Genomic DNA, 25,713 nt, shown 5'->3' with positions numbered 1-25,713 from the left:
AGAAATCAATAGTCTAAATATTTAAGAGATCTGACTCAAGAGCACTTTTATTAATAAAGAAAGAAGAACTGGAACAACCTATTAATTTACCTTATCTCAACTAGATAGTGAGAACAGCAAACACTAAGTTCCTGGTGTACATCCTCAACGTTCCACTTTCAGGATTGTTCTGGTGCCGCAGGAAATTCAGCTGGGTGCATGTCTTTTTAGTTTCCTTCTGCTTTCTTTGTGTTGGAATTCAACTTTGGTGGATTTATGAGGACTATGGTTAACTGCTTCTCTGATCTCTGCAGGGTAAATAGGGACAGCTAGAAAGACTATCTGTCCAATCTTGTTTTCCCTAGCACGACTTAAACAACTTTTTGAATGGACACAAAGCAAGTTCCTTCCGGAGGCTATTTTTCAGCAGCTCCGTGCGGATATCAAGGGCGCAGTAGCACCCTACATCTGTACTGAGGTGTCAAATCCATAAATGTGTCTAATGGAGTATAAACCTGTCCAGCCCTTAGCTTTTGAAGTCAACTTTAATGCCTGTGCCTGCTGCACAGCCTCTCAGAAACTCTTCAACCTCTAATTAAACATCTGCAAAATCCTCATGTACATGTAATAAGACTGAGAATGCACTGTAAGCCCTGACAACAGTGTGTGATGATGGACTGTGGCAACACTTCATCTTGTTTCCATCTGTACATCAGGAATAATTTTTAGAGTTTTTGACGTTAGCAAGGTATGTTAAAAGTCACATGGTTGTGTTGCCACCATTACTATTCATCAAGGACGCCTTCTCTAACTATATATATATATATATATATATATATATATATATATATATATATATATATATATATATATATATATATATATATATATATATATATATATATATATATATATATATATATATTCATGCTCCACAGGGAGAATTAATGCAGGAAAGGTCAGGATGTCACTTAGGCTCTTAGTGTGAGAGGATATCCTGTCTGCAACACCCTGTACATGACAGGAAAATGCTGTTACATCCATGGAAAGGTTCAAGTTCAAATCATTCCACTCTGGATTGCTGAGTTGCTCTTTGTTGTCAGCTTGACTTTTAGTCTAGAATTCCTGATATATACAGTATATACGTACGTATTTATGGGGTCAATCATCATAAGGGGGCTTCTTTAAGACAGGTTTTACTTTTCTTTTTTGTTAGAAGAAGCAAAGCTGAATACCAGATTGTAGATAGTTCAGTACCAAAAAAAAAAAAAAAGAATCCAGCTTTGAAAAATAATTCCACTAGTACTTGATGAATTTTTAAGATTTTTTTTTTACATTTTGAGCGATATGCTTCTTTGCTTTGTTGGACTTAGAACATTTAAATTGATACCACTCTTATGGCTGTGCATTGAGTGCGGAGCTGAAGCCAGGAGGTGATTAGCTTACAGTAGCTCAGCATAAACACTGGAATCAAGGGGAAACAGTTAATTTGGCTTGGTCCAAAGTCAAGGAAATATGCCTGCCAACACCTCTACAGCTCACTAATCAGCACACGTTGCATATCACTTATAATGTGTGTTTAAACAGAAATGTAAAAATAGCAATAGTTTTAGAGGGAGCTAAGCTAATGATGAAGGATCTCAATAAGTATTACAGTGGATGAATTGGCATGACGTTTAGTAGATATAGGCTGTGTTTCAACCCGCCTATTTTCACACTTAGTTTTAAGTAAGTAGTGTAGATAACACAAAAAGTAAGTGCACTGAAAGTACCTGGATGAGCCCCTAAAAACATGCAAAAAGTTCAGTGTGGAAAGATGGACACTGCACGCACCTAATCTGTGGAAAAACGGAAAGGGGAGGGACCATGAACGTCGACCGGCATCTGATTGGACGAACACGTCACATGGGTTTGGCGTCTCCTGGATTTCACAACAGAGCTTAATGGCGGCTGGTTGGGATTACGATCTCAAATTTTCCAAAACAGTTTACCGAAACCCTTTTCTGAAAACATGTTATACGAGAAATAGGCCATACAATTGCTTCTTTTTTTTTAAAGATTTTCGTCAGATATTGGGAGCCGGCTAGCCAAGCCAACCGCTCGTCATTTCCAGTGAGTGTTTCAATACAAGTGCTCCATTTGAGACAATACTAACCATTGAAAGTGGGCACTATGGCAATAAGTGGTCAATGCACATTAGCAGTGTACTGACAAAAGTGTGCGGAACGAGACTCCGCCATTCATTCATGGGCAGTGTCTCTGCATCACAAGGAGGGGACACCACATTTCAATTTACATCTATGCATGTAATGTTGGCCAAATGTCTACCTTTGGACAAAGCCAGGCCAGCTGTTTTCCCCTGATTTCAATGTTTGTGCTAAGCTAAGCTAATTGACACAAAGAGACGTGTCATTCTTCTAATCCAACTGTCTGCAAGAAAGTGTTTTAGGGCATGTCACGAAATGTTGCACTATTCCTTAAAAGCTTTATTGTCTGGACAAGAAAGATATCGGTTAGCATTGATTGAGTTACATAGAACCTGCCTTGTCATGTTTCTGCAGTTACACATGTCCTATTCAGCCGAGGTCAATACATTAGCTCGGTTCCACACACTAACAAGGCAGTAAATGGGTGCCATAATGGGTGTCTCACAATGGAGGCAATCAAACAGTATTTTCAAAATCCATACTTAAAATGTATTTAATAGTGTGTTTTATGGTGACAGAAACTTGGCACAGAAGTCTGGTGCAAAGAAACTAAATCTAAAAAAAGCAAAGGAAAAGATATTATGAGGCCAATTATAGGCTGAATAAAAGCCTACTGTTTAACTTGACATTTTGCAAAGGACCTATCACATTGAGCCATCTCTCTCTCACACACACACACACACACACATACACACACACACACACACACACACACACAGCAGCTCCCTCTTCAAGTGTGAAGTAACCGCAGCTCTCATCATGTACCTTTTTAGCTTGAGAGAGTATTGGTTGGGGGCTGAGTCACCGTTTTTATCTGATGCCACTGCAGACAGAGTCTCTTATTATCCAACCAATTTCCCACAGGCCCCGTTCGTTGGTTGCCTGTCTACAGGATACTCACTATTTGCATCCACGTATGTCACAAACAGCCATTTGACTGCATGGGCTCATTAATACAGTTGTAAAAGTCTACTCCCCATTATGTGTACAACAAACGTGTTTCACAACACCACCCAAAATGAATACCTATGCTTTTTTAATTTACCATATGAAACAAGTCTGTAGTTACAGCATATTTAAACGCCCAACAACAAAACCCGTCCTGTGCAAACAAAGGGCTCAAATGTGTTTTTTTGTGTCAATATAAAGCCAGTCTATAATCAACTCAGCAGTGAATTATACTTGCTCCCATTTAAAGGCCAAAGAGTCTTGACTTGTGTCCTCCCGGTGTAATGCAGCATCTGAGGATGTGCTTATGGTCCTGTCTTTCTGTTGACAAGCCAGAGGCTGCAAGGTGACGCACATTGTCACTCTCTATCTTCAGCGTCATTAAGTAACCTGCCAGTTTGCATTAAGGAAACCGTTGCAGATGCTGATCAGATTGGGGTTTCTCTAATGGTTGCAGAAGTAGAAATGTTGTCCTGTACTGTACAAAGGGTTCGAAACATATGAGGTGAAGACATACATAGTACGTGAAGGTGTCAATGCAGAGACTCCTAATGGGAGCCTTCTTGGTCCATGCTGTGCTTGTGAGCCATGAAGAACATTTTGTTACTAGTGACTCAGATCAGTTTGTCAGCCCTGATTCATTGTCTATCATTGTGTTCATGCAAAACCATTGTGTTTTTTACTATTATGTTTATTATTGAGCTGTACAGAACAGCTACAGGTTCATCTGGGACAAGTGCTGTTTAACTCTAAGGAAAAATTACAGTCTTATGTGGGAACCCATCATTATAAATTGAATAAATGTAATATGCAAGTACAAAACAAAACAGTTACTATTGGATTTTTGTACATTTTAGTCCAAAAACACATTTTCCGTTAAAAATTTGTAATTTTGAGTCAATCCCTGATAAACTGTCCGCTCCTAGAAATACTCACAAGGGCGCCAAGTGAGTATTAATCCGCTGTTGAAAATGGTCCTCAGCAAATATACTACTGACGCCTGTTGAAGTAGCATGTGTTTAAATTAACAATGCCCAGATGTTTGGGGCAATCTTACTCATCCTTTTCTAGAAGTGAAATTGTAAATGTGTGAGCCGTTTGTATTGATTCATATTGTCAGTAGTAACCTCTGGTCTGAGTGCCACAGGCAGGCTGGGGTCAGATGAATTTACATTGTTTTTTTGGTCTTTTCATGGTATTTGTTGACAATAAGTATTACGCCATATTTGTCCAAGAGTTGAAAGAAAACAGTGACCATCAGTTCTTTGCATATAAATATTTTATTTTAAACCTTCTGAAGTTTGTGAGGTGACATACCCACATTAACATATTAACATTCTGGAAACACAAGGTTGTCATATCTTTATCAAAAGCAAAGCCTGCTGTTAAAGACACATCTGATCTATAAACACAGGAAATAGCATTTGAAGTGGCATGCAAAACTTGTTGAAGTTTGTTTTATTAAGATTTAGAAAATGTGCATGTTTTTACAGATGGGTTTATTTGGGATTTAAAAATTACAAAGTAAACAGTTAATTTTGTTTGCCTTGACATAAGGGTCTTATTGGAAAAGTTGTCATGCATACATTTTAGAAAGTTGACCAAATCCTAAATTAAAGTTGTGGTTTATAAAAATTATAGATCTTGACGTCAGTAATGCACATTTTCATTATGATTCTCTGAAACCAGATAACCCTGTTATCTATTATGATCGTTGAGATGATTTCTACATGATCATGTTTTTATGGCATTGTGTTTTTTTTTTAAATAAAATGAGGACCAATGGCTTTAAAATGCCTGTAGTTGTTTTCACAGCATACCCACTGAGCTAATTGAACTCTACTTTGCATACATAAATCACAATGTTAAATCATGAATGTGCTTACATTCATAATGAGGCTCATCTCTGCCGTCATGGATCGGTACATTCTACATGCTTGAACAAGGATTTTAATAGAGCCGCAGACTTAATTAAAAACTGTCACCCAGGGAAAGGAAGAGGATGCCATGTGAAAATGTTGTGGGTGGAAATTAAATGAGTTTTGTCAATGCACATTCACACGTTCATTCATACACAAACAGGTAAACACAATCATGCATAGGCATCCTCACGTGTCCTCGCATGGCCTGACATATTACATAACGCTCCATCCACAGCACTCCTTGACTTTCTTCAGCACTGACAGCTTGCCTTTAAGTGGCTGCCAATCACAGGGCCGACAGGGATACATCAGCAGGACGACTTCTCTATGAACAGCTGCACATACAGTGCTTTTCCCCGGGCATTACAGTAACGCACTCCTAGCATTTCTTTCAGTGTATTGCAAGTCAACATACATATTTTTCTAGATGTTTTTGATTGCTTTTTAGATACGCAAGAATAAGAAAATTATAGTATTTTTTAGAACATCTTTGAAATAGTCTCTCATCCTTATCTTATTTTCTTCACAATCTCTTTGTGACTCCTGTTTGACTTGATTACACATGGCAGCTGATGACCTGACAGTACAGTCAGTGATTGCTCACCCTTAGGACGACCTTTTTAAGAAAACCTTGGGATTTAGAACCAAAAAAGAGAGCAAACATGTAACCAACTAACACTGCCGTAGACTGGTTTAAACCAGATTTGTTTAATTCAGTTTGTGTGTAAAGTCTTTCCTCATTACTTAGTAACTGCTTGCTAGTTTCACACTTGATTTGGAGTAAAGTCTTAGCTACAAAGACTAATGTGCAAATTGGTTGCTAGGAAATGTGTTGCTTTTTTAATCAAAAATTACAGTTTAGCGATATTAAACTTAGCTATTGATCTTTTGCTAATGTAGGTATTACTTTCTGTTATTTATATATATATATATGTAAATGGAAATGTGTTTCTGAATTAACAGTGTGTTTATGCGGTTTAGAATGAGTGGAGATACACATCTGACTATGCCAATCTAACTGTTGTTGTCATTAGTCTGGTTTACCAGATGTACAGAGCTAGGATAAAGCCTGGTATCCGGTGCGTTACTCACAATCAATCAATCAATGAACTCAATCTATCCTTTTTTATTTGTCACATGAAATTGTACGAGGTACAATTGCAGTGAAATCCATTTGATGTATCCGCTTCTGCTACCGCTATCAAAAATTGCAAGGGCACCATCGCTGCATCCAGGGCTTAGAGCTGACCAGGATGTTGAGCTTGTGTTAAAATACAAACAAGCCAAAACAGTTTTTTTCCCTGGATCCCACAATGGGTATGTGGCGTAGCCAGACCATACTCCTGTGCTGACACAGCACAGGGGTCTGTCAATGTGAGACTATAATACGTTTGTAGTTTATAATAAAGTTATGAAAGCTGTATTGGCTGTATTTTGTTTTACTTACAAAGAGCTGGTGCAACTGACTTCTCCTGCCACACAAAACACTCTTCTGATACATTATAGACATTTGGTAAAGCAGATGAGTAGGCTTGGTTTGACACATACTGCATGGCATTCTGTTATCTAAATCACACTTCTTGTAAATACATTTTAATTCTACAAACTGTAAATAGCACTATCAAATGTTTTGAGAACATTTACAGCATATCATGCTGGATAAAAGCACGAAATAACACCATAAGACACACAATCCAAACCGTTCCATTGCAAGACACAAGAATCCAAAATTCCCTTGAGTGATGTCATCGAATGCAGTCCATCCTTATTTTAATAAAAGGGCCTGTTTAAAATTTGAAATAAAAATGTTTATGCTGTTTAAAAAATCAAAGTGAGATACCAACTGTGCCATGACATTCCTCCCTATTTAATAAACTTTTCAATTAATCAATTTTCAATAATCAACACTAAATCAGGCATGTATGTAATTAAATTCCTAGACCTCTAAAGTCATAATCATTTTGTATCTACAGTGATATACAGCAAATAGAGCTTTCTGGTGGTGTACATTCAAAATTGGCAAGGATCTCATCTTAATCCACTGACTTTATATCTGAAGGTAGTGATGAGCTGCAACATAAAAAGCAAGGGGAAAGATGCAGCTTTCATTGTTACAGTACGATACATGTCGGGGTATAATATCAGCTGCTACCCCTGGTCTGGTGTATGTACTATTCGAAAATAAGACTGTATTGACGCACAAAGCTTTATGTTTCAGTCTCATGAAGAAAATGTAATAACACAAAGGACTCCTGGACCTTTGATCACGCAGAAGACCTCTCTGATTCTTCTGTCAGAACCATGGATCATTACTTTGGTATAAGGGAGAATGGGGTCTGATCAGTGACTGGTAGGCATCTTCACAGTTGTTAAGAAACTGTTTCTCCACTCGGTTGCCATGCATACTCTAGATTCCTTTACCTCTATCCAATTGCTTCCTCCTCATACTATATTCATTCCAAGATACCCTCCTGAAAATATGGATTTTTTTTTTACTGTGCTTTATATTTACCAAGTCTGAGAGTGTAAATGGACAGACACAGCGTTTCTCATTCCTTCATGCATCTCCATCCTCACATCTTCAGTGTGTTTTTTTCGTAAGGCACAAGTGGTTATTCCTTAGGGTGAAAAGCTAAATGTCGGTCCTTAGCGAGGGCAAAGTGACCGGCGAATGCAAGGCATACAAATTCATCCTGGAAGAAGTGTAAACTAAAAAGAAAAAGCCCCATTTCTTTGTGTTAGCACAGGACTGGTGCCGCATCAAGAAAAAGCGTTTGATATTGATTATGGAGTGTTTTTAGCAGTGAGGATCCTCTTTTTCTGATGCAGATTTCAGGGCCTCTGGAAATTCAACAAGAAAAGAGCACAGATACAACTATTGCTTTCTAAGTTGGATGAGTCTATTCATTTCTGTGTGTTCACAGGCTTGTTTGTGAGCACAGGTTAAGATGTGTTGCTACCTCAATATGGGCTTTCATTTCCTTCCTGCTCATGAGATAGCTTTGTTGAACACATGCCTCTGATACAATCATTTGTTCCATTCTGGAGCAGGCTTCTAATTTGGCTCAATCGCTTGCACAGCTGTCGATCACGTTGGCACAGACACAAAGAAAGGAAGTCGGCTGATTTGATGGGACCTGCGAGCGAGCCCATCAAATGTGTGTGTTTGAGTTTTGATGATTGATCTGTGTTAAAGTCAAGCTTTTCAAGGTTTTCGATCAATAATTGGAGTACAATCCACTTAATGAATGTGCACAGGTACCTCATAACAGATGCTCAGACAAGCACAAAAGAGGGCATGTGTTTGTAAGTTCTGTCCGCTAACAAATGCGTTTCATTCAGTTTCTTGAATCTCATTTTCATGCCGCATCTTATTTTAGATTTTCGATGATGGCGATCTCCCGCCGGTCAGCGTAGTCTGGGCTGAGGCCGTTCAGGTAGAAGCTGCCGTTCCGGGCCAGAGTCCCCGTGATGGGACTGAGGGAGAGAGTCGAGTTGGGGTAGTTCTCTCTGTCCTCGTACAGGTTAACAGAAAGTGCCCTCTTGCCAGGGGTCAATTCCTGGTTTATACCCAGCTCGGATGACAGCTTGCGCTTGATGGATGCAGCACGTTGGAACTTGTCATAGATGTCAACGCTGAGTCGCCGCCGGGTTTCTTTGAACTCTGCCGACACGTTTGCTGTCCACTCGGCTGCGTGAGCTCGAAACTCCCCAACCTGCAGGGAGAGACTTAATATTAATGGCTGCTGGTCGATTAAGCGCAACATGCTCCTACGTTACAGTAAGCTAACTGGCTGCTGACTTTAGCCATTTTTTTACCAAACAAAATGTATTACTCATCTTACATTCAGCCAAAAGGCAAATATGCTAATTTGCCAAAATGTCTAAATCTAAGAAAGAAAGTATGCAGATTCTGTTCTCTTGTAATGCCAGACCTATCTCCACAGTGATGTGTCAGCACTAGAGCATGGTCTCGCTGCAGGAGTTTACATTCTGGTTGTTTGAATTTCTTTAAAACAATCACAATTGTCTGGAGCTAAGCAAATTAGTTAGAGGAGATAGCAGAAGTGGAGGATAAAGTCTGAACTCTGGTAAACCAGACTAATTCCCACATAAGTTTCATACAGTCTCATCCTTCAGGAACTACTTTGCATTGTCATAAGAAGTTTGACTTAACCACCCATCACTGTTGAAATTTATTTTAAAATTGACTGCAGGAGTCTCAAGCAAAAAAAGACTAACTAAAATAAATAAATAGACTCTGTAATGTGTCTGGTAGGAACAGATTATTTTTATGGTCCTTGAGAGGCAACAGAAGGGAGAGGAATGAACACATCATTGAACTCACCTTTATAATGCATCAGCTCTCTTTCTCCAGGCTGTTACATTGTCTATGAGGCTCTGAGGTGTGCTTGTTTAAAGCAGACTTTTGAGCGCTTAAGTCAAAATTGATGGCGTGTTTCTGTATGCGTGCGCACATTAGACACACACTAGAGCACAAACACTTGAGTACGTGCTTTCTCCTCCTCATTTTTTCTTCCCGATCGTTCTCACCTCCCGTCCCCCTCCCACCAACCTCCCACTGAAACATTCTCTCTCAGTAAGCGCCCACAGCCTCCACAGCTGTACTCCCGATTATGTCTGTGCGGTGATTCTCACAGGAGATGTGCACGTGGCTGGTTTATGCATTCTATTGCGTGCGTACAGTATGTGTGGTTCTCTTCATTCTTCTAACATGTAAATAATGAACCTGCCAGAAGGGCAAGGCATCTTATTACTCAGCAGCGGCCACATAAAAAAACACCAAATATTTAATCCAACTCTTGCACAAACTGGCCTTTTCTCCACAAGGCGCAGCCAGGATGGAAATTAATCACTTCAGAATAAAGAGTGACTTGAAAAACGCTATGAGGTATTACTCTATCACTATCAGAGGAGACGGATGTGATTACAGCTGATCCTTCTGCAAATGGCCCTCCTCCTTCTTGTCATGGTCTACATATTGTAGAGGACCAAAGTCTGGTTTTAACACCATTTTACTGTATTTTAGTTTATAATATGCTCATTTGGTGAATATTCCTAAATAAGTGTCTGATCAAAGGGGACCAAACAGCAAAGTTTAAACAGTGGCAAGTTCTGTGACTCAAGGGACTGACGGAGGTTGTTTTTCGAGAAGTAGTTCTATTATGTAGCTATCAAACCTTTGCCAGTTTGTGAGCTGGACACTAACCATTTGCCAAATGAGGAAACATAACTCTGTGCTTGTCAGATTGGGTGGAAACAATGATTTGTGAAAATAAATTTGTTGGTCTTGGAGGGAAAAAAAGGAGGTTTATCAGAAAGCTGCAACTGAACATAAAGCTATATAAAGCTTTTTACCCATTCCCCCGATTTGTGCATGATGAAATACCAAAATCTGCAAATCCACTATATTTATTTAAAATAGCCAGTGTGTGGCTGTCTGTGATTGTTTATTTCTCTAAATTACATAGGCCTACTTGTTCCACATGTTCATTTGTGTCTGCACAGAGATTGACAGAGAGGAGCAAGCGCACACACACACACACACATACACGGTGATGTGCCATCTACACGTAGCCTACTTTGCCCATGCTGCTAAGCCTGTAACTTAAAACGTTGCCATGGGTGGCAGCAGAACCACCAACAACAACGACCTCCACCTTGTATTAAGTTATGTTAAGTTATAGTCATCAACTGATTGATGGCAATAGCAGAGGTAAAATCCTGTGTTACTTCATTACAGTTTGTATGGGCAATGGCCAATGGGGAAACACCAACACTGACGTCATCACAGTCACTCCAACCAATGGTGGAACTTCACTCAGTGACTTAGCAACAGAATTTCCAGCTCCTAGGGCTGGTCCCTGTAGTCCAGCCAAAAACCTCTGAGGTAAAAGTTAATTTTCCCTTCTTTACGGGAAAGTGCTTATTTAATCTCCAACTTGCGTCACCTCTGGTAGTCTTGCTTTTCCAGACCTTCCTCCACAGTGCTTTCTGGCTAGTCCAAACAACATTCTGGGATGGGAGAAAAATGTGCTCTGGTTTATTGGCATTTTTTTAAACGAATCACAATCGTCTTGTTGGTGTCTCTACAAAATAGCCTAGGGATGGAACTTATTTGGGTGGAACATGTGTATGTTCAAAAGTTGTTTTAGTCGACTTATGTAGTCATAAAACTCAGGGTGGACAGATAGTTTAGCTAGCTGTCTCAATTTACCCCGCAGAGATCTGAGGAGCACCGTTTAGGATGCCAACACAAACAAAACGGAACGTGAGGGACAATTAGGGACAACAATCTCAGAAATTATACTTCATCAGTATAGACTACCTCCGGTGTGACATACACCCACATCACCACGTACCTCCTCTTTAGTTTTTTTGGAGATGACTCTGAACCAGTCTCCAATCATACTGAGCACAGCAGCAAAGTATGCAAGGCCCACCAGGATCCAGAACCACACCACGGGCTTGTAGTAGTTCAGAAACTCTGGGCTTTCTGACCCACCTGCAGAACCAAAGACATAGTGAGTTATACAAGTCTGTTAAATGACCCTGGGTTACATGCGTTACTTACAAACTGTATCATTCTAAGAAGAACAAAAAAAAGAATTTTAAGTGTAAGAAGACCTGATGCAGTCAGTTAAGTCTGATTGAGTCAGGTGAGTAAAATAAGTGTTTAACTTTGACACTTTATCATTTAATAAGCCTTGGTCTCTCCTTTGTAGAGTCTGTAGATGTCTTTCTGCTGTAGTGCTGCATTTTATTGCCCCGAGGCATTGACTCAGTCCTGTCTCTAAGTAGGACCATTTTAAAAGAATATATAGAATATAAAGAGGGAGAGAAATTGAGACGAAGTATAATATGTCCCATATGAAATAACGTTCACTTATCGTTCCTGTAAATCCATTTGTGTGATTTTGCTGCTCTAAATGAAGATAATTTGTTAACTTAGGTTCGGGAGCAGGCCCACGCCTAAACCACACCTCTAATCACCAGACAAACCTACATATACCGTGCTGCACAGCCAGGTTTGTGTCTCTGATTGCTTGACCCACCCTCCCTTTCCCTCTCCTTCATCCATCTTCCCCCTCATCCCTCTCACGTCTCTTCCAAGTGCTGTCTGGGGTTCTGTAAACTATTTCGGCAAAAACTGCTTCTGAGACCAAACCCCCACTCGGAGTCTCCTCCTCCTGGTCATCATAATCTACATCCTCCCAGATCAACTTATCTATCTGCACATTCATAATGTTCATCTGCACATTCATAATGTTCATTAAATCTTTAACTAACACATTGTTGTGGCGTGGTCCATGCTAATGAATGAATATTGAGCAACACTCTGATAATCCTGGAAAGATGTAAGTGCATAAATACAGTATTTTATAAATACAAGACAGTGGATTTGTTCCATTGTGCATCTAAGTGATTAAGAAAAAAAAGTTCAATTTTCTTTTCATTGTAACAGGGGGCTATTTTGTTGATGAGGGAAGTAAGCCATTCATCAGTATAAAAGTTCAACGATCCCTGTGGCGGTTTTGACCATGAGAGCTGCATGGACTTACCCAGCCTTACCTTAATAACATATGTCCTATCCACGTCCAAACACATTTAAATGCCATTTTGGCTCCGACATGTCTCAACTGTGTGTTTGGATGATAAATGAACTGGTATGACGCAGCGCAGTCCACTCACTGTGCAGTTACTATAGATAACTGCCCATTACAGCACCGGTTTAACTAACAGCAGTCCAGGTTTACTTTACACCACCTGTGCAAACCTCAGTACATAGTCATTTACAATCATTAAACCTGCTCAGGGAAGTTTAATCTAGCAGCTAAGTGTTTATGATGTTTCCCATCTGCTGTTCCCTTTTTGTTTGCCAAGCAGACCAAATCAAGCTAATACCACCTGTCAAACTATTCTTTTAAATGTTGGGCTGGTTGACATGTTTCAGTTTTTTTCAATCACACAAAAGAGGATTTATGTATGTAATGTTTACCTTTATAGCATTAGTTAAATTATTAATTGTCCAAGATCATTATGATTGTTTTAATAGCATGTCAATTTTTCTGTGCTATTGTGATTAATGAGAAAAAAATGTGTGTATAGATTTCTGGGTCAACAGATGGGAGCACTGAACATATTGCAGGGATTCAACTGTATAAAAAAACAGAATGTAAAGAACAGACTAAAAAAGAAGGGCTACTGCTGCAGTGCATATGTGCTGTGTCAGACTGGTGGAGGAACAACTATAACACAAAACTGTCCGAAATAAAAATAAAAGATGGCCAGTAAATCAGAAAGAAAATTAAGTGACCTTTTTCACCGGCGACAAAGTCTCCAAAGCCAATTGTTGTGAGGGTTATGACGACAAAATAGATGGACTCTAGCGTGCTCCAGCCCTCAATGTGCTTAAAGATGATGACTGGCAGAGCCACGAAGATGAGGCACCCAAACAGAATGAAGATCAGCGTGGAGATGACGCGGATCTTTGTCTGGCTGACTTTCCACTTCTGGTGGGAGAGAAAAGAAATATCAATACCGGAATACACAACGTCCACATACAGAAACATTAAACAGAGCAGGGGTGGAGAATATGGTTGATGGGTTTATGTTACCATGCAATGGGATCAGCGGTGTAATTTGTTTGTTAATTCGCCAAATTGACACGCTCATGTCCTACTGGCTTTTATTCTTCTTGGTCACTTCACATGATAATGATGAGTTACTTCCTTCGACCTCCTTTGAGGAATACATTTGCTGTTTTTTTAACATCTCAAACATCACCCTCCTAAGCTCATGTGACATAATGTTTGCTGTCAGATGGCACGCCTACCCGAAATGATGAGAAGTAACACTTGACAATGCCTGACATGCTGTGATGTTGTTGACTTCTGAAATATTCCACATGCAGTCATAGGAGTAGCTATCACAATGGATTAATTGCAGTTACAGCCTGTGCTATCAACTGTAACTGAGAGTGTAAATTTGAGGAGCCCCACAGTCGCTCCTTTGCATCACAGTTACAGACTGTTAGGATATATTCTGCATGCTGCTTATTTCTCTGCTTCCTTTCCACTGGGGTTGACTGCTTTCAGCTGGTTCCCTGTGCATCGTGCCCTTTTCTCTCCCAGTTATGTAAGCCCAAAGCCCAGTGCCTCTGAGGGGAATCATAAAGAGCAGGCAGACCTCAGATCACTGACTCTGTGATGTCTAAATGTCCTTGCTACAATAAGCAAAGCACTGTACAGTAGTATACAGTTTGAAGAAACCTACAGTAGGACATACTAGACCACATCAGCTGAAAACAAAGCACCCATATATTCCAAAGGGACCTTTGAAGCTGAAGTGTATCCTCAGCCAACATCTTCACCATATTTCTGCTATTTCAGCAGCTGCTACAGTCCATTATTTCAAGTCAGCTGCCAACATCTCTTCTCCTTCCCAGGGATCGACACCACAAAGCCAGCAATGAATCCAAATCATAATTAACCTGTTGCTAACAAGTATCTGTTGTTTTGAAAAAATGGCAATGGTTTGGGCTTTTTAATATACCTTTTAAAAGAGAATCACATCTTTTCCTTGCTTGTACGTAGGACTTTTAGCTTTAGTCACCAAACTATTATTTATTTAACATCTGTTTCTTAATCTGCTTTCATTCATGTGATTCATTTTTATGCTTTCCGTAGCTGCACAGTTCATTTTTTAAATTAGGCAGATTATATTAAGCACATTTTATTCCGGTACAATAGCTAATAGTTTTTACTGTGAGCAGCAGAATAAATAAACTGCTGCAATTAATCTGAATTAGTTGTGGAAACTATATAATCCTAACTGGAGTGGGGATTCTGTAGCTCTTTGATTGCTTTTGTTTTTTCAGGGCCAACCTTTGAGTTTCCAGGCGAAACTAAATGACTGTCCAGCACAGTCCATTTATACTCTCGGTGTCCAATGTGATTAATAGTGCCTTTAAACTGCTCTTGCAGAACCGCTACGTGTATTTTCGCAAGTGTGCGTGTACTGTATGTGCTTTTAAATGGACAGAAGTCAGTGTGTGACTTTGTGTGGTAACTAAGCCTACCATCATCATTTCATAGCAATCGATCTGCTTGCTGCTAGTTTATTCCACTGCCACAAGAAATAAGATGGGAACACAAACAACTCTTTTCTCTGCTAATATTTTGAAATATTGATATAAAACAACTGTAAGCTACTGCTCTGGGCTTTCAGTACTGAAAAGAACTGCCTGCATTTTGGTTTCCAGGAGTCTGTTGACATGGCAACCCAAAGTCTTCCACACTGTTGAGCACTGACTGCTGAAGTCTGAGGGGGGAAACATGATTCCTCCACTTTTGAATTTGAACCTTCAACTGTGTTATTTATGGTTTGTTTTGCAGTTCTAACTTTGACATTATACTGTTGATGTTGCAGCTCTTTCTAGGAACCGCTTAGGCAATATCATTTTACAGCTGTTTGTGTGTTACCTGTATAATTTAATGCAAATGTGACTGCGTTAAGTGGATCATTGCACACAAGCGAACATACAGGTTATTGAGAGACCAAAAAACAAGCTCATATAAATGATGGAGCTCACCACAATCATTTTCTCTACTTTGGCGATCCCCTTCCCAAAAATGGTCCCCAACTGGTCCCCGACACCAGCCAATAAGAATCCAAATAGGGGAATCCCAAGAAGAGCGTAAATTATACAGAAGATTCGCCCACCTTCTGTGTGAGGAGAGATGTTCCCAAATCCTGAAAGAGAGGAGACACACATGGATGCATTAGCTCAACAGCAGCATTTAATTCAAAATGTCTGTATGGATTAGCTGCAACATACAGTAGCAAAGTAGTAGCATCGTTGCCTATTAAACAGGACGTTGCAAATTCCTGTAAGACTGTTATTTTAAAGTGTACCGGTTGACACTTCCTGGGGTGTCATATTCCATTAAATTGTTGGTACTGTTTTATAATGTAGAATGTGTACACTTTCCTATAAAAAGAGGATGTTCTGTGTGCTTGTTTAATTTCAGAACTGTATGTGTATGTGGCTTTACTTTGTGTTTTCGTACTGGACCTTTCCCTGAGAAGGTGACCATCTTCTTCACTCTATTCATCTTTTGTGTTTTTCTTAATTTGTGGCTTGGTTACTTAAAACATACAATGTGAATGAACTAATAATTTTATATTTTAATTTACTTTTATGAATACATCTGTGGATCAGAGAAGAAGTTTGCATGTGTGTGTGACAACCTGCAGCGCTAAAGTGTTCTGTTGAAACCATGTTGGCTTGCATGCATTTGGCGTTCTTGTTGCACCGACATGGAGAGCATTTACCCAAAACAGACACACTACAACTGCAAGTATGTGGGTTTATGTGTAGGACTTTCTTGCATAACATTGTTGAAATTAATGTGTTTTTGGTTGTATATACTATGAGAACCTAATTCATCATTTTCCCTGGGAAACAACAGAAAGCATTTATGCTACAAGCCCCGGAAAATGTTATTTTTTTCTGTAGAGAACGTATGCTAGTGCCTTGCACTAAAGCAATCAAAGACAGCCCTGGGAAGCTTGATACCTTTTCTCTGTTTCACATTCTGCATCTTATTACATAGTATTTCATCAAAGCTGGCAAAAAAAGTCATGAGTTCAAACTAAAGTAAAAAAAAAAAACTTCCACAAAGCCTGACTGTGCTATAACATCACTGCAGACAGGCACAGTAGAATAGTTTAGAGCTTTGACAAATGTCAGTAGTTAGATGGAAGTCGTACTAAAGCTCATGCTCAGACTACAGTCTATGATTCACACCCTCAGTCCTTTAAACAAATTTGATACATATGAAAAATGAAAGGAACACCATTATGAAAAAAACGTACAGTGCACTGTACACACACAGACACACACACACACACACACACACACACACACACACACACACACACTCTAATGGTTCACCTTTCATCTTTTCTCTAAACCCATCCTCATGTGCAGCAGCTATAAAAGCAGCCGGGGCTTAGAGAAGTATGGGTATGGATAATGAACATTTACATCCACTTTGGTCTAGAAATGCAGTCATCTGTCTGTGGTTACAAGCTGCAGGGTGCCCTCTAATGACTTTTCAATCTCACATTGGAGTGGGGTCATACTAAATCAGAGAATAATTGTCAATCAAGTCTCACTAATCTCAAGATTAGTTCAATGGGAAACCTGAAACCAGATTAGATTTATTTACCAGCTCTGGGTGCCCCTGCAGAACAAATGAGACACAGCAGCTCGCTTATTTGAAGCTGCATACACTTCTTCTTTTCTGCTTTTTATATACTGAATAAAACAGATTCTTGTTATTATGCTCACTTCATCTTTGAATTATATCGCAATAGCTGGGGTGAAAAGCAAGATATGCTTTGCATTGTCAAAGTGTTAGTGTCATGCACTGGAATTAAAGGGTGGCAGTCAGAGAAAATGTACTTTTCGTTTTTTTAAATAAGATGAAATTGCCAAAAACAGACAATATCAGCATTTTAAAGTTGTTAGAAATTGTACATTTTTAAGAAAAAAAACATGTGGGTTTGTGTGTAATATGTAATAAAAAAAAGCATGGCTTTCAGCATTTAGATGATATATGTGTTGTAATGTAAGTGTTTTTTTTTTTCTCTTACAGGACTTCGATCACAGGTTAAACACCAAATTCAGTTAAATACCAATAGGTCCTTTAATTAGTTTTATACTTGACTTCAACATTGCTTGCATATATAATACATGGAACTTTAGATTTACACGTTATAATTCGCTGAAGCCTTGACATTGACAAACCCATTTGTCAGTGTGGGCCCCATTGCATTCGTGACACTACTGACTCGGTTATCTAAAGTGTCAATGTCTGTATCTAATGAAGGAACGAATCTAATTACAGTGGAATATAAAAGCTTAATGACTTCCTTCTAAATTCATTCAGTGATGCTAGGAGAGAAAATGGCAGCACGACATTTAACTGAGGGACTTAATTAACTTGTGTCAAAGACAGAGGGTTGCTTTTGTTATTTTGTGGATCATTTGATTGCGAAAAAAGACAGAAGTTAAACTTTGTTATGGTGGTTTTTAGGTGTTGTTAAAGTAAGCTGAGGGGGGAAACGTTGTCTCATTGGTATCACTGTAACTATACTCATATTTCCCATGTTGATTCAGAGTAAAGAGTAGATAAAATTACATTTTTCCATGTTGATGAGTACATCACATTAAACGTTGAAATAAAGTAAATATCATGACAAATAATGGCTTTCTTTTACGTGCAAGTGACAAAGTATTTTTCATTTGAGATTCATTTGATCTACTTTATGCACTATGGGAAATGTGAATTTCAGCAAGTATATAACAGTAAGAGAGACCAAGGAATCCCATGGGGGGAAGAAATACTGTGAGATTAATGGTTACTGCACCGCTTTTCCTCCCAGGAGAAGGGAGGAACTTCATTTCCTCTGAAGTATATAGAAGGAAAACATCATTCTTACTGCCATCCAATTAAAGGCAAACAAATCAATATGTGGGTATGAATCCTTGCTCATCCCTCTCAAGCTGAGGTAAAGACAGAAGAACAGAAGAAAGCTCAGATGGGGAGTTTTCCTCTCTGGACTCTATTGTAATGCTTTGTAGGCTGGTCCATGACAAACAACTTACACAATACATGTAGCTTTAGGAATAGCTTCTCTGTGCAGTAACAGCCACATAACATTTATGAGCTGTTTACACCAACAAGCATCAAAGGTGATAGTTTCTGCTGCATAATCAAAGATTTAAAAAGCACTGTGCTATGTACCTTTACCATGTAACCTTTTCTAGACGTTTGATTAAAAAAAAAAAAAACTAAATTAAAGGCACAGAGCTCTCTGTTGTCTCTGCGACTGCAATTAAACTACCGTGTCTCATTTTATGAAGAAACACCTCTATATCTTCAGGGTAAAAACCAGTAAAGCTGGCATTTGTAAAGAGCAAGCTCGATAAAGTGACAAACAGAAAGTCTACATAATTCATCTAAGGTGAGCAAAGGGTAAACCCTCAATGAAGCTTTCACACTTAAGTCTTTAATGTGATAGAAAAGCACACATTTTCCAACCAGAGGGCAGAATCAAGTTATTGCAATGCTTGAAACTGTTTTTGATTGAGCTTCAACCGGATCCTGGAGACGTGACATGAAGCTCAACATCCCACCAAACAGACAGGCTGATATGTCAAGGTCTGCTCAGATGAGCTAGATAAGACTAGCTGTGTGAGGGTGTGTGAATGTGTGCTGTTGCTGTGGCCAATAAGATCTAGCAACTTTGGGGAGAAGAGGTGTGTGGAGAAGCCTCATGCAGTGCAGCAAAATGTGGAAATGGGAAAAGTGTAATGTCATGCCAAAATATTGACCAAGATTGCACTTACATGTATTTTGTTATAACTATTTTAACAATTACAATATTTAAATGTATTTAATCGCATAAATGTATAGTTAACTCGCAATTAATTGCAATTAATCACACATTTTTATCTATCCTAAATGTCCCTTGATTTCTTTTTGTCCCATTATTTTTTTTCTCCTTTTAATGCTCTTATCAACATGGAAAAGTGGATCGGCTTGCTATGTGCAAATATTTTTTTTATTGAAAATGGCATGAAGCTTACTGTAGTGTTCAATTTCACACGTAATATTATACGTATATATTATTATAATATTTTGACAAGGGAGGCTTGGCCATCTAACCTGTCCATGATGGTCTAAACCCAGCTCATGTTCCCTATTAGTGGGTGAACAATCCAATGTTTGGTGAATTCTGCTCCAAGTGATATTTCAGACTGGACGTGCTGCGACGATAGCTCAGTTCACAATGACAAAACACAGAGATCACTTTGTTCTTGTCAATGGAACCATTTTGCAACTTTTAAAAAGTAAACTTTCCATTCAGAATCTTATTGGCATCCATTTCATCGTCTCACGTTCGCCATCCACTCAAAATGTAACGTTACTGCTCTTTGGTCGGCTCGCAAGCCCAAACAAGTGTGTGCGGAGTGCTTTTGTTTCCGGTCTAGCTAGATCCGGTGTGGTTTTGTAGTTTTTCTAACGTTACCAGTGGTTGCAATAGCATGTGAAAAAAACTACAAAGTTTGTTAGGCCAAAAAGAACGTTAATCTTGCGATAAAAAATGTACGCTGTTAAATGGGTTAACGGCGTTAATAACACGTTTAATTGACTGCACTAATCTTAACTCAAGGTACTTGAGAATAAGTTCTTATAAGATGCTAGAGATGAGAAATGGAACCAAGAGGCACTGTCAAGTTTCACTTGAAAGAGCAAGACTAGCTGTCAGACTAGCAGTGTGTGCCTGTGTGTGTGTGTGTGTGTGTGTTTAACTGATTAATAAGCGCTTAGAGATGGAGGTGACAGAGAATGTGCTGCAGGCTGACACAGTTGACAGTTCTAGATTATATAGTACAGTAACGAACTTTGGGCTACAGTTCTTGTTCAGTTGAACGGTTTTAGAAGAATAAAACATATTATTATACAATAGTATGTGTGTCTGTAGGAGACAGACATGCATACTATTGCATAGGATTGTGAATTAACAGCAGATTGCAGAGGAACGTACCCAACCCAGGCGACACAGTTTGTGAATGAGGCCCAAAACTGTGTGTTGACACGGGTTACACAACTCTTATGTGTTCAAACAAACAAGTATGAAACCACCTGTTTAAGCCCCATAAAGCAATCGGTACACCTTCAGGTATGAGTTGCGTCCTTGGACCCTGGTATTCCTGCTTGCAGGTTGATATATTTAAAAAGGTTTTATAATTTATGCTGTTTATTGATCCACAGTGGGGAAATTACAATTCACACTCTGTTTGTAATCACTACACACAGGTCTGAAATATACACAAAGGCTCAGGACCTATACATTTCAACAAATCTGTAGCTCATATGCTAACTTCCTGTTGTTTTGGATTGCTAGTAGAAAATGTTTTGGGTTGTTGCTGAGAAATAGTTTAGTTTTTGTGAAATTGTAAAAACATGGCTTCAAGCGAGAGTGACCAACTAATTTTGACAATTTTAGGGACCAGTCAAAACGCAGTGCTGGTGCAATAAAGCACAATCTGAAACAGGAGCGCACTGTGTGCAGGTTTGAGGTCAGCAAGGTCAGTAATTTTGCTATGCAACTGCAACTTCATGCTACAATAGCCATAAAAATTGCATTGTACTCCTAACAGCTTTGTGATTAATAGAATGTGCTTAGGGGAGGTGATGGCACAGTGGATATAGCACATTCCCACGGTGATATATCAACCAATGTGTCCCTGAGCAAGACACTTTACCCCTATATTCTCAAGAGGTTTGTTGCTTTGGATAAAAGTGTCAGCTACATGAAATGTAATGTAATATGAGTCACATTTTGTACTCAGGTCAAAGCATTGCATGCAACTATAGTGAAGTCTTGTCGGAAGCTTCTGCAAAGAGAAAAGAATGAAGACTGAGTTGTTAAAGAGTGAGAAACTTACCGATTGTGGTGATAACAGTCCCGGCAAAGAAAAAGGAGGAGCTGATGTCCCAGAGGCTCATGTGGTTGGTTGAATTTCCTGAAGGGTTCACACCTGCTCGGACTGCTGAAACCACTTGCTGGAAAGGAGGAAAAAACAGTCAGCACATAATTCACTCCCAGTGGGAAGTGTGGTATGCGGTGGTATGAGGAACATGAGAAAATTAGCCATGTGCATCAATTCTCTTGGGGAATAGATAACAGCAATGATACATATCTAACTAAAACCAATTAAGAGTTTTGAGAAATAATAAGAGGCATATGTCACCATCATGCATAAGGTTACACAGTGCTTTCTGACATTTAAATTCGCTTGCATGAAATATGTTCAGAAACTGAATAACCAGCACTCGGGCTGCAGGGTCTGGATCGAAATGTTTTAACACAATGAGCTGACTGATTGTGTTATTTTGAGATTGATTTTGAATAACCCTCGGCTGTCTTGTGATACCAGGTGGGTCAGTGGTGTACTTATCAGTCCTGCCCAGGTGACAGGTTGACTATAAATGTTTGTGTGTGGGAGAGCACTAGGTGTGACAAGTCAAGCGATAAGTGACAAGTGTGACAAGCCTTGAAGACAGCAGCTGGCTCAGATCAGCAACATGTTTCCCTCTATGCTGTACTATCGTGACATGGGAAAAGAGTGAAAACAGCAGCTAGAGGGAAAACACACCGGTGCACGAGCTAGCATAACATTTGCCAAAAAAAAAACATTGATCAGTCCTTCTCTCGTAAAGTTAAAAGTAAAAACACACTGTTTTAGTATTTTAGTTTTACATGGCATGTAGCCATCAAGCATGTTTAAGACTCCTTTACAAAGTTCTCATTTTAAAAAGGGTCAGCTGTAAACCTTGAAATGTGTGTTGGAGACGCTAATGTTAGCTTAATTAGCTAGCTAGGTACAGCTGATGAAATCTGTTAAAAATATTTGTCATTTTCACTACGTCTGTCTAAAACCAAGGACCCATTGTTTCAACTTCTAAGAATTTTGAGGGGTAATTTGTTATTGTAATGATTATTACAGTTATATTGTGCCAAAATATACTGTGCCAAAATGGAAAGTTGAACAGCTAATGAGGTGTGAGTCTTAGAAAACTGTCAATTCTTCTGAATTCTGGAACTGGAACTTATCGGATATTATCGGTTCACTGCAGTAAGACAAAGGGTCCAAGTGAAAAATGAAAGAGAAATGCTTTGAGACCTTCGCAGACACTTCAATAGAGCTATTGCTAATAAATGATATAAGGAGTAAAGCTAGGAAGCTAAGTAAAGAAGAGTAAAGCTTATCATTATCAAAATCATGTACAGGATATAACACTGCCCACAGACCCTGTGAACTAGCACTGACAGCTTTTACTGCACACACACACACACACAGTTTAAAAGTCACTGCAATGTCAAGATGTTGTGATTAATCATCATAGTAAAACTATGACTGTTGAGTGTTATTGAGGCACTAAAGGTTGAGTGTGCGAGAGCTGAAATGGATGAATAATGGATAGGAACGTGAGGGAACAGGCAATAATGTAATCAAAAAATAACTGAATGTTGCTTGGTAGTATCTACACAAGCTGCTGATAATTAAAGGGTTGGTTCAATCAAATTGGTTTATTTTAAATATACTATACTGGTTGTCAACGTTAAGTAAATAAAGTTCCCTGTATGTATTGTAACAATTTAGAATATAAGAATGTTAGTTTGCACCCAGTTACAGACCTGAAACTATCCTTCATCTTTTTATTTCTTTTTATTATTTTATGTTTTCCCTAACCTTAACTCTACCATAGTTGCCATGCACAGATTTGTTGTAGGAAGTAGAAAAAGGTTTTAGCATTGTCCAGGTTTTTTGCAGGATTCCTTAACATCAACACTTACCAGGATCCCGGTGTGTGGAGTTGAACTCTCTGGTGGTATCTAGTCAAGTTTTATTTGCAAATTTTTGGAGGTATCCTCCAACCCAATACAATGTAGATGAAAGTAATTTTTTACATGGCACTTAAAGAACCAATAAACATGAAAGTACATCCCATAAAACTGTATGAAGAAAACCAAAACTATGAGCATGGATGGATACCAATAAAGGGAAGAGAGCAAAATAGGTCAGAGGACAAACTAAAAGCATGAATTATGCTTCTGTGTTTCATGTAATACACTTAAAAGTTGTGGCAAACTTAGTCTTAACAATGCAGACGGATTAATTGATCCAACATCATGCTGTTGTGAAGTTTTCTTTCAAAGTTTGTTTGCACTTTTCAGCAAAGTACTGCCACTGCACACAATATTGTAGATAAATATATTTGATCTAAGTTCTTTCATCTTGTGTCACTGCAGTGAAATCAATTCTCATTTCCGGATTTTTCCTCTGTTCTTTTTTTTTTTACTTTGTGGACTGCTAAACGAGACGCAGCTTATTAATACCCCCAAGCCATTGCAGCTCGTTTCTCTGCTCCTAAGAAGAAAAGAAATCCCAAACAAAACTAAAATAATAATAATTAAAGCTGCAAGCAGCGATGAACGGGCCCTCGCCTCTATGCAGGTTGGGGTACTGGAAGAGGCTAATCTTTGCGGCAGTGAATTTGCGCGGCACTCAGACGCTGCAAATCGTCACCAATGAAGATGGAACTGCTTGTAAGAATCTATGCCATAAAGTTCATTATCTGTGGAAGGGGCGTGGGCAAATCACAGGGGTTGGGTCAAAGCATCACCAATAAAGAAAGAACTCTCTGTTGAGTTCAATGACACCTTACACAAGACTGTAGCTTGAACGGTTCAAATGTTAGGGACGGGGGCGTGGCCTGAGTGAGTTGCCGTGGTTAACATATGGGGGCCAGCTCAGTATCACATGTAGACCACACATTCTAAGTTTCCTGTTAATCGGATGATGTTTGTCATATAAGGCATATTTCCTATTGCCAGTTGGTGGCGCTGTCTCCAAAAGTCCATATTGGCCTGCAGATGTCCTCAGGCCTGGACTCTTGGTGATTGTGGGAAATGTCAATGTAGCATATACGTGGGGTATATGTTGTAATATAGCAGATAGAAATAGCTATGATGTAAAATTGGGCTACAGAAGACAAAAGTTCATCTCATGGAGGTGTTGAAAAGATAACAACCCAGAGGCAAATAATCCAATTTAGTGTTGGTACCATGTATTAAGTGAAAACAAAGACAAAACTATAACAATACCCAAAAATATTCACAATCCGCAGACAAAGACACACACACACACGCGCCTTTGTTCATGAGCCATGAACACAACATCCGATAATGAGAATTGGCCAAGGATGCAAACAGTCCATAAGCCACAGCTTAATGAATAGCTGTGTAAGTTTTTGAGAGTGGAGGGGGTGAGCAAAGCTACAACAGCCTCCTACCAAACCAGGGTTCAGTGTCATTCCTAAGGACACTTCGACTTTGGACTGCAGGGCCAGGGATCGAACCACCAACCTTCCCATTGGCGGGCAACCGCTCAACCGCTTAGCCACAGCCGCCCCGATATATGACCTATTCAGTCAGACAGGCATTTGTTGTGAAAGAAATACAGTTACAATTTATAGCATTTGATTAAAAATCCAACATTTCATGCAGATGGCATTAATGCTAGATGTATTGCAATGTGGGTAGTGAATAAAACTAAATTCTAAAAGCCCCATGTAATGTCCGATTCACTCAAGTTTTGGCATGGATGCTCATGTTGGTATGCGGAACCTTATTTGGCGGCAAACGGAATAAATCTTGGCCAGATACACAACTTCCTGTTTCAATAGCCGCCTACAGGAAGAAAAAAATATATTACAAAAAATAAAATAAATTCTAACGGCGCCATCTAATGTCCAATTCACTCAAAATCTGGCATGGATGCTTACACTGCTATGCGGAACAACTGTCATGTTTGGCGGCAATTGGAATAAATCTTGGCCAGATATGCATCTTCCTCTTTCAACAACCCTTAGAGGAGGTTTGTCCTCTATAACTCGCACAATTTTTGCACTATCAAAATTCTTTGGAAAAATTTTCATCGTGAGTGTCGGTAGATAATACCTGCCAAGTTTCAAGAAGATTGCAGTTAC

At 39.1% G+C, this 25,713-nt stretch overlaps 1 protein-coding gene across 1 annotated transcript in view; it reads right to left on the bottom strand.

Moving 5' to 3' along the window:
• Positions 1-4,901: 4,901 nt before the first annotated feature.
• The window catches only part of LOC117961680 (potassium channel subfamily K member 2-like), a 28,632-nt gene continuing 7,820 nt past the window's right edge, over positions 4,902-25,713 (bottom strand). Inside the window, exons 3-7 of the mRNA XM_034900532.1 lie at positions 21,606-21,723; positions 15,672-15,832; positions 13,395-13,590; positions 11,440-11,582; positions 4,902-8,772 (exon numbers count right to left, since the gene is read on the bottom strand). Of these exons, the coding sequence (XP_034756423.1) occupies positions 8,428-8,772; positions 11,440-11,582; positions 13,395-13,590; positions 15,672-15,832; positions 21,606-21,723 (963 nt within the window). The 3' untranslated portion in view covers positions 4,902-8,427. The remainder of the gene's footprint in view (positions 8,773-11,439; positions 11,583-13,394; positions 13,591-15,671; positions 15,833-21,605; positions 21,724-25,713) is intronic.

This window comes from Etheostoma cragini, chromosome 18, assembly GCF_013103735.1.
Source record: "Etheostoma cragini isolate CJK2018 chromosome 18, CSU_Ecrag_1.0, whole genome shotgun sequence".
In the NCBI taxonomy this organism is placed as follows: Eukaryota; Metazoa; Chordata; class Actinopteri; order Perciformes; family Percidae; genus Etheostoma; species Etheostoma cragini.
The sequence above is the reverse complement of the archived record's forward strand: the minus strand, read 5'-3'. Positions and strand labels throughout refer to the sequence as shown.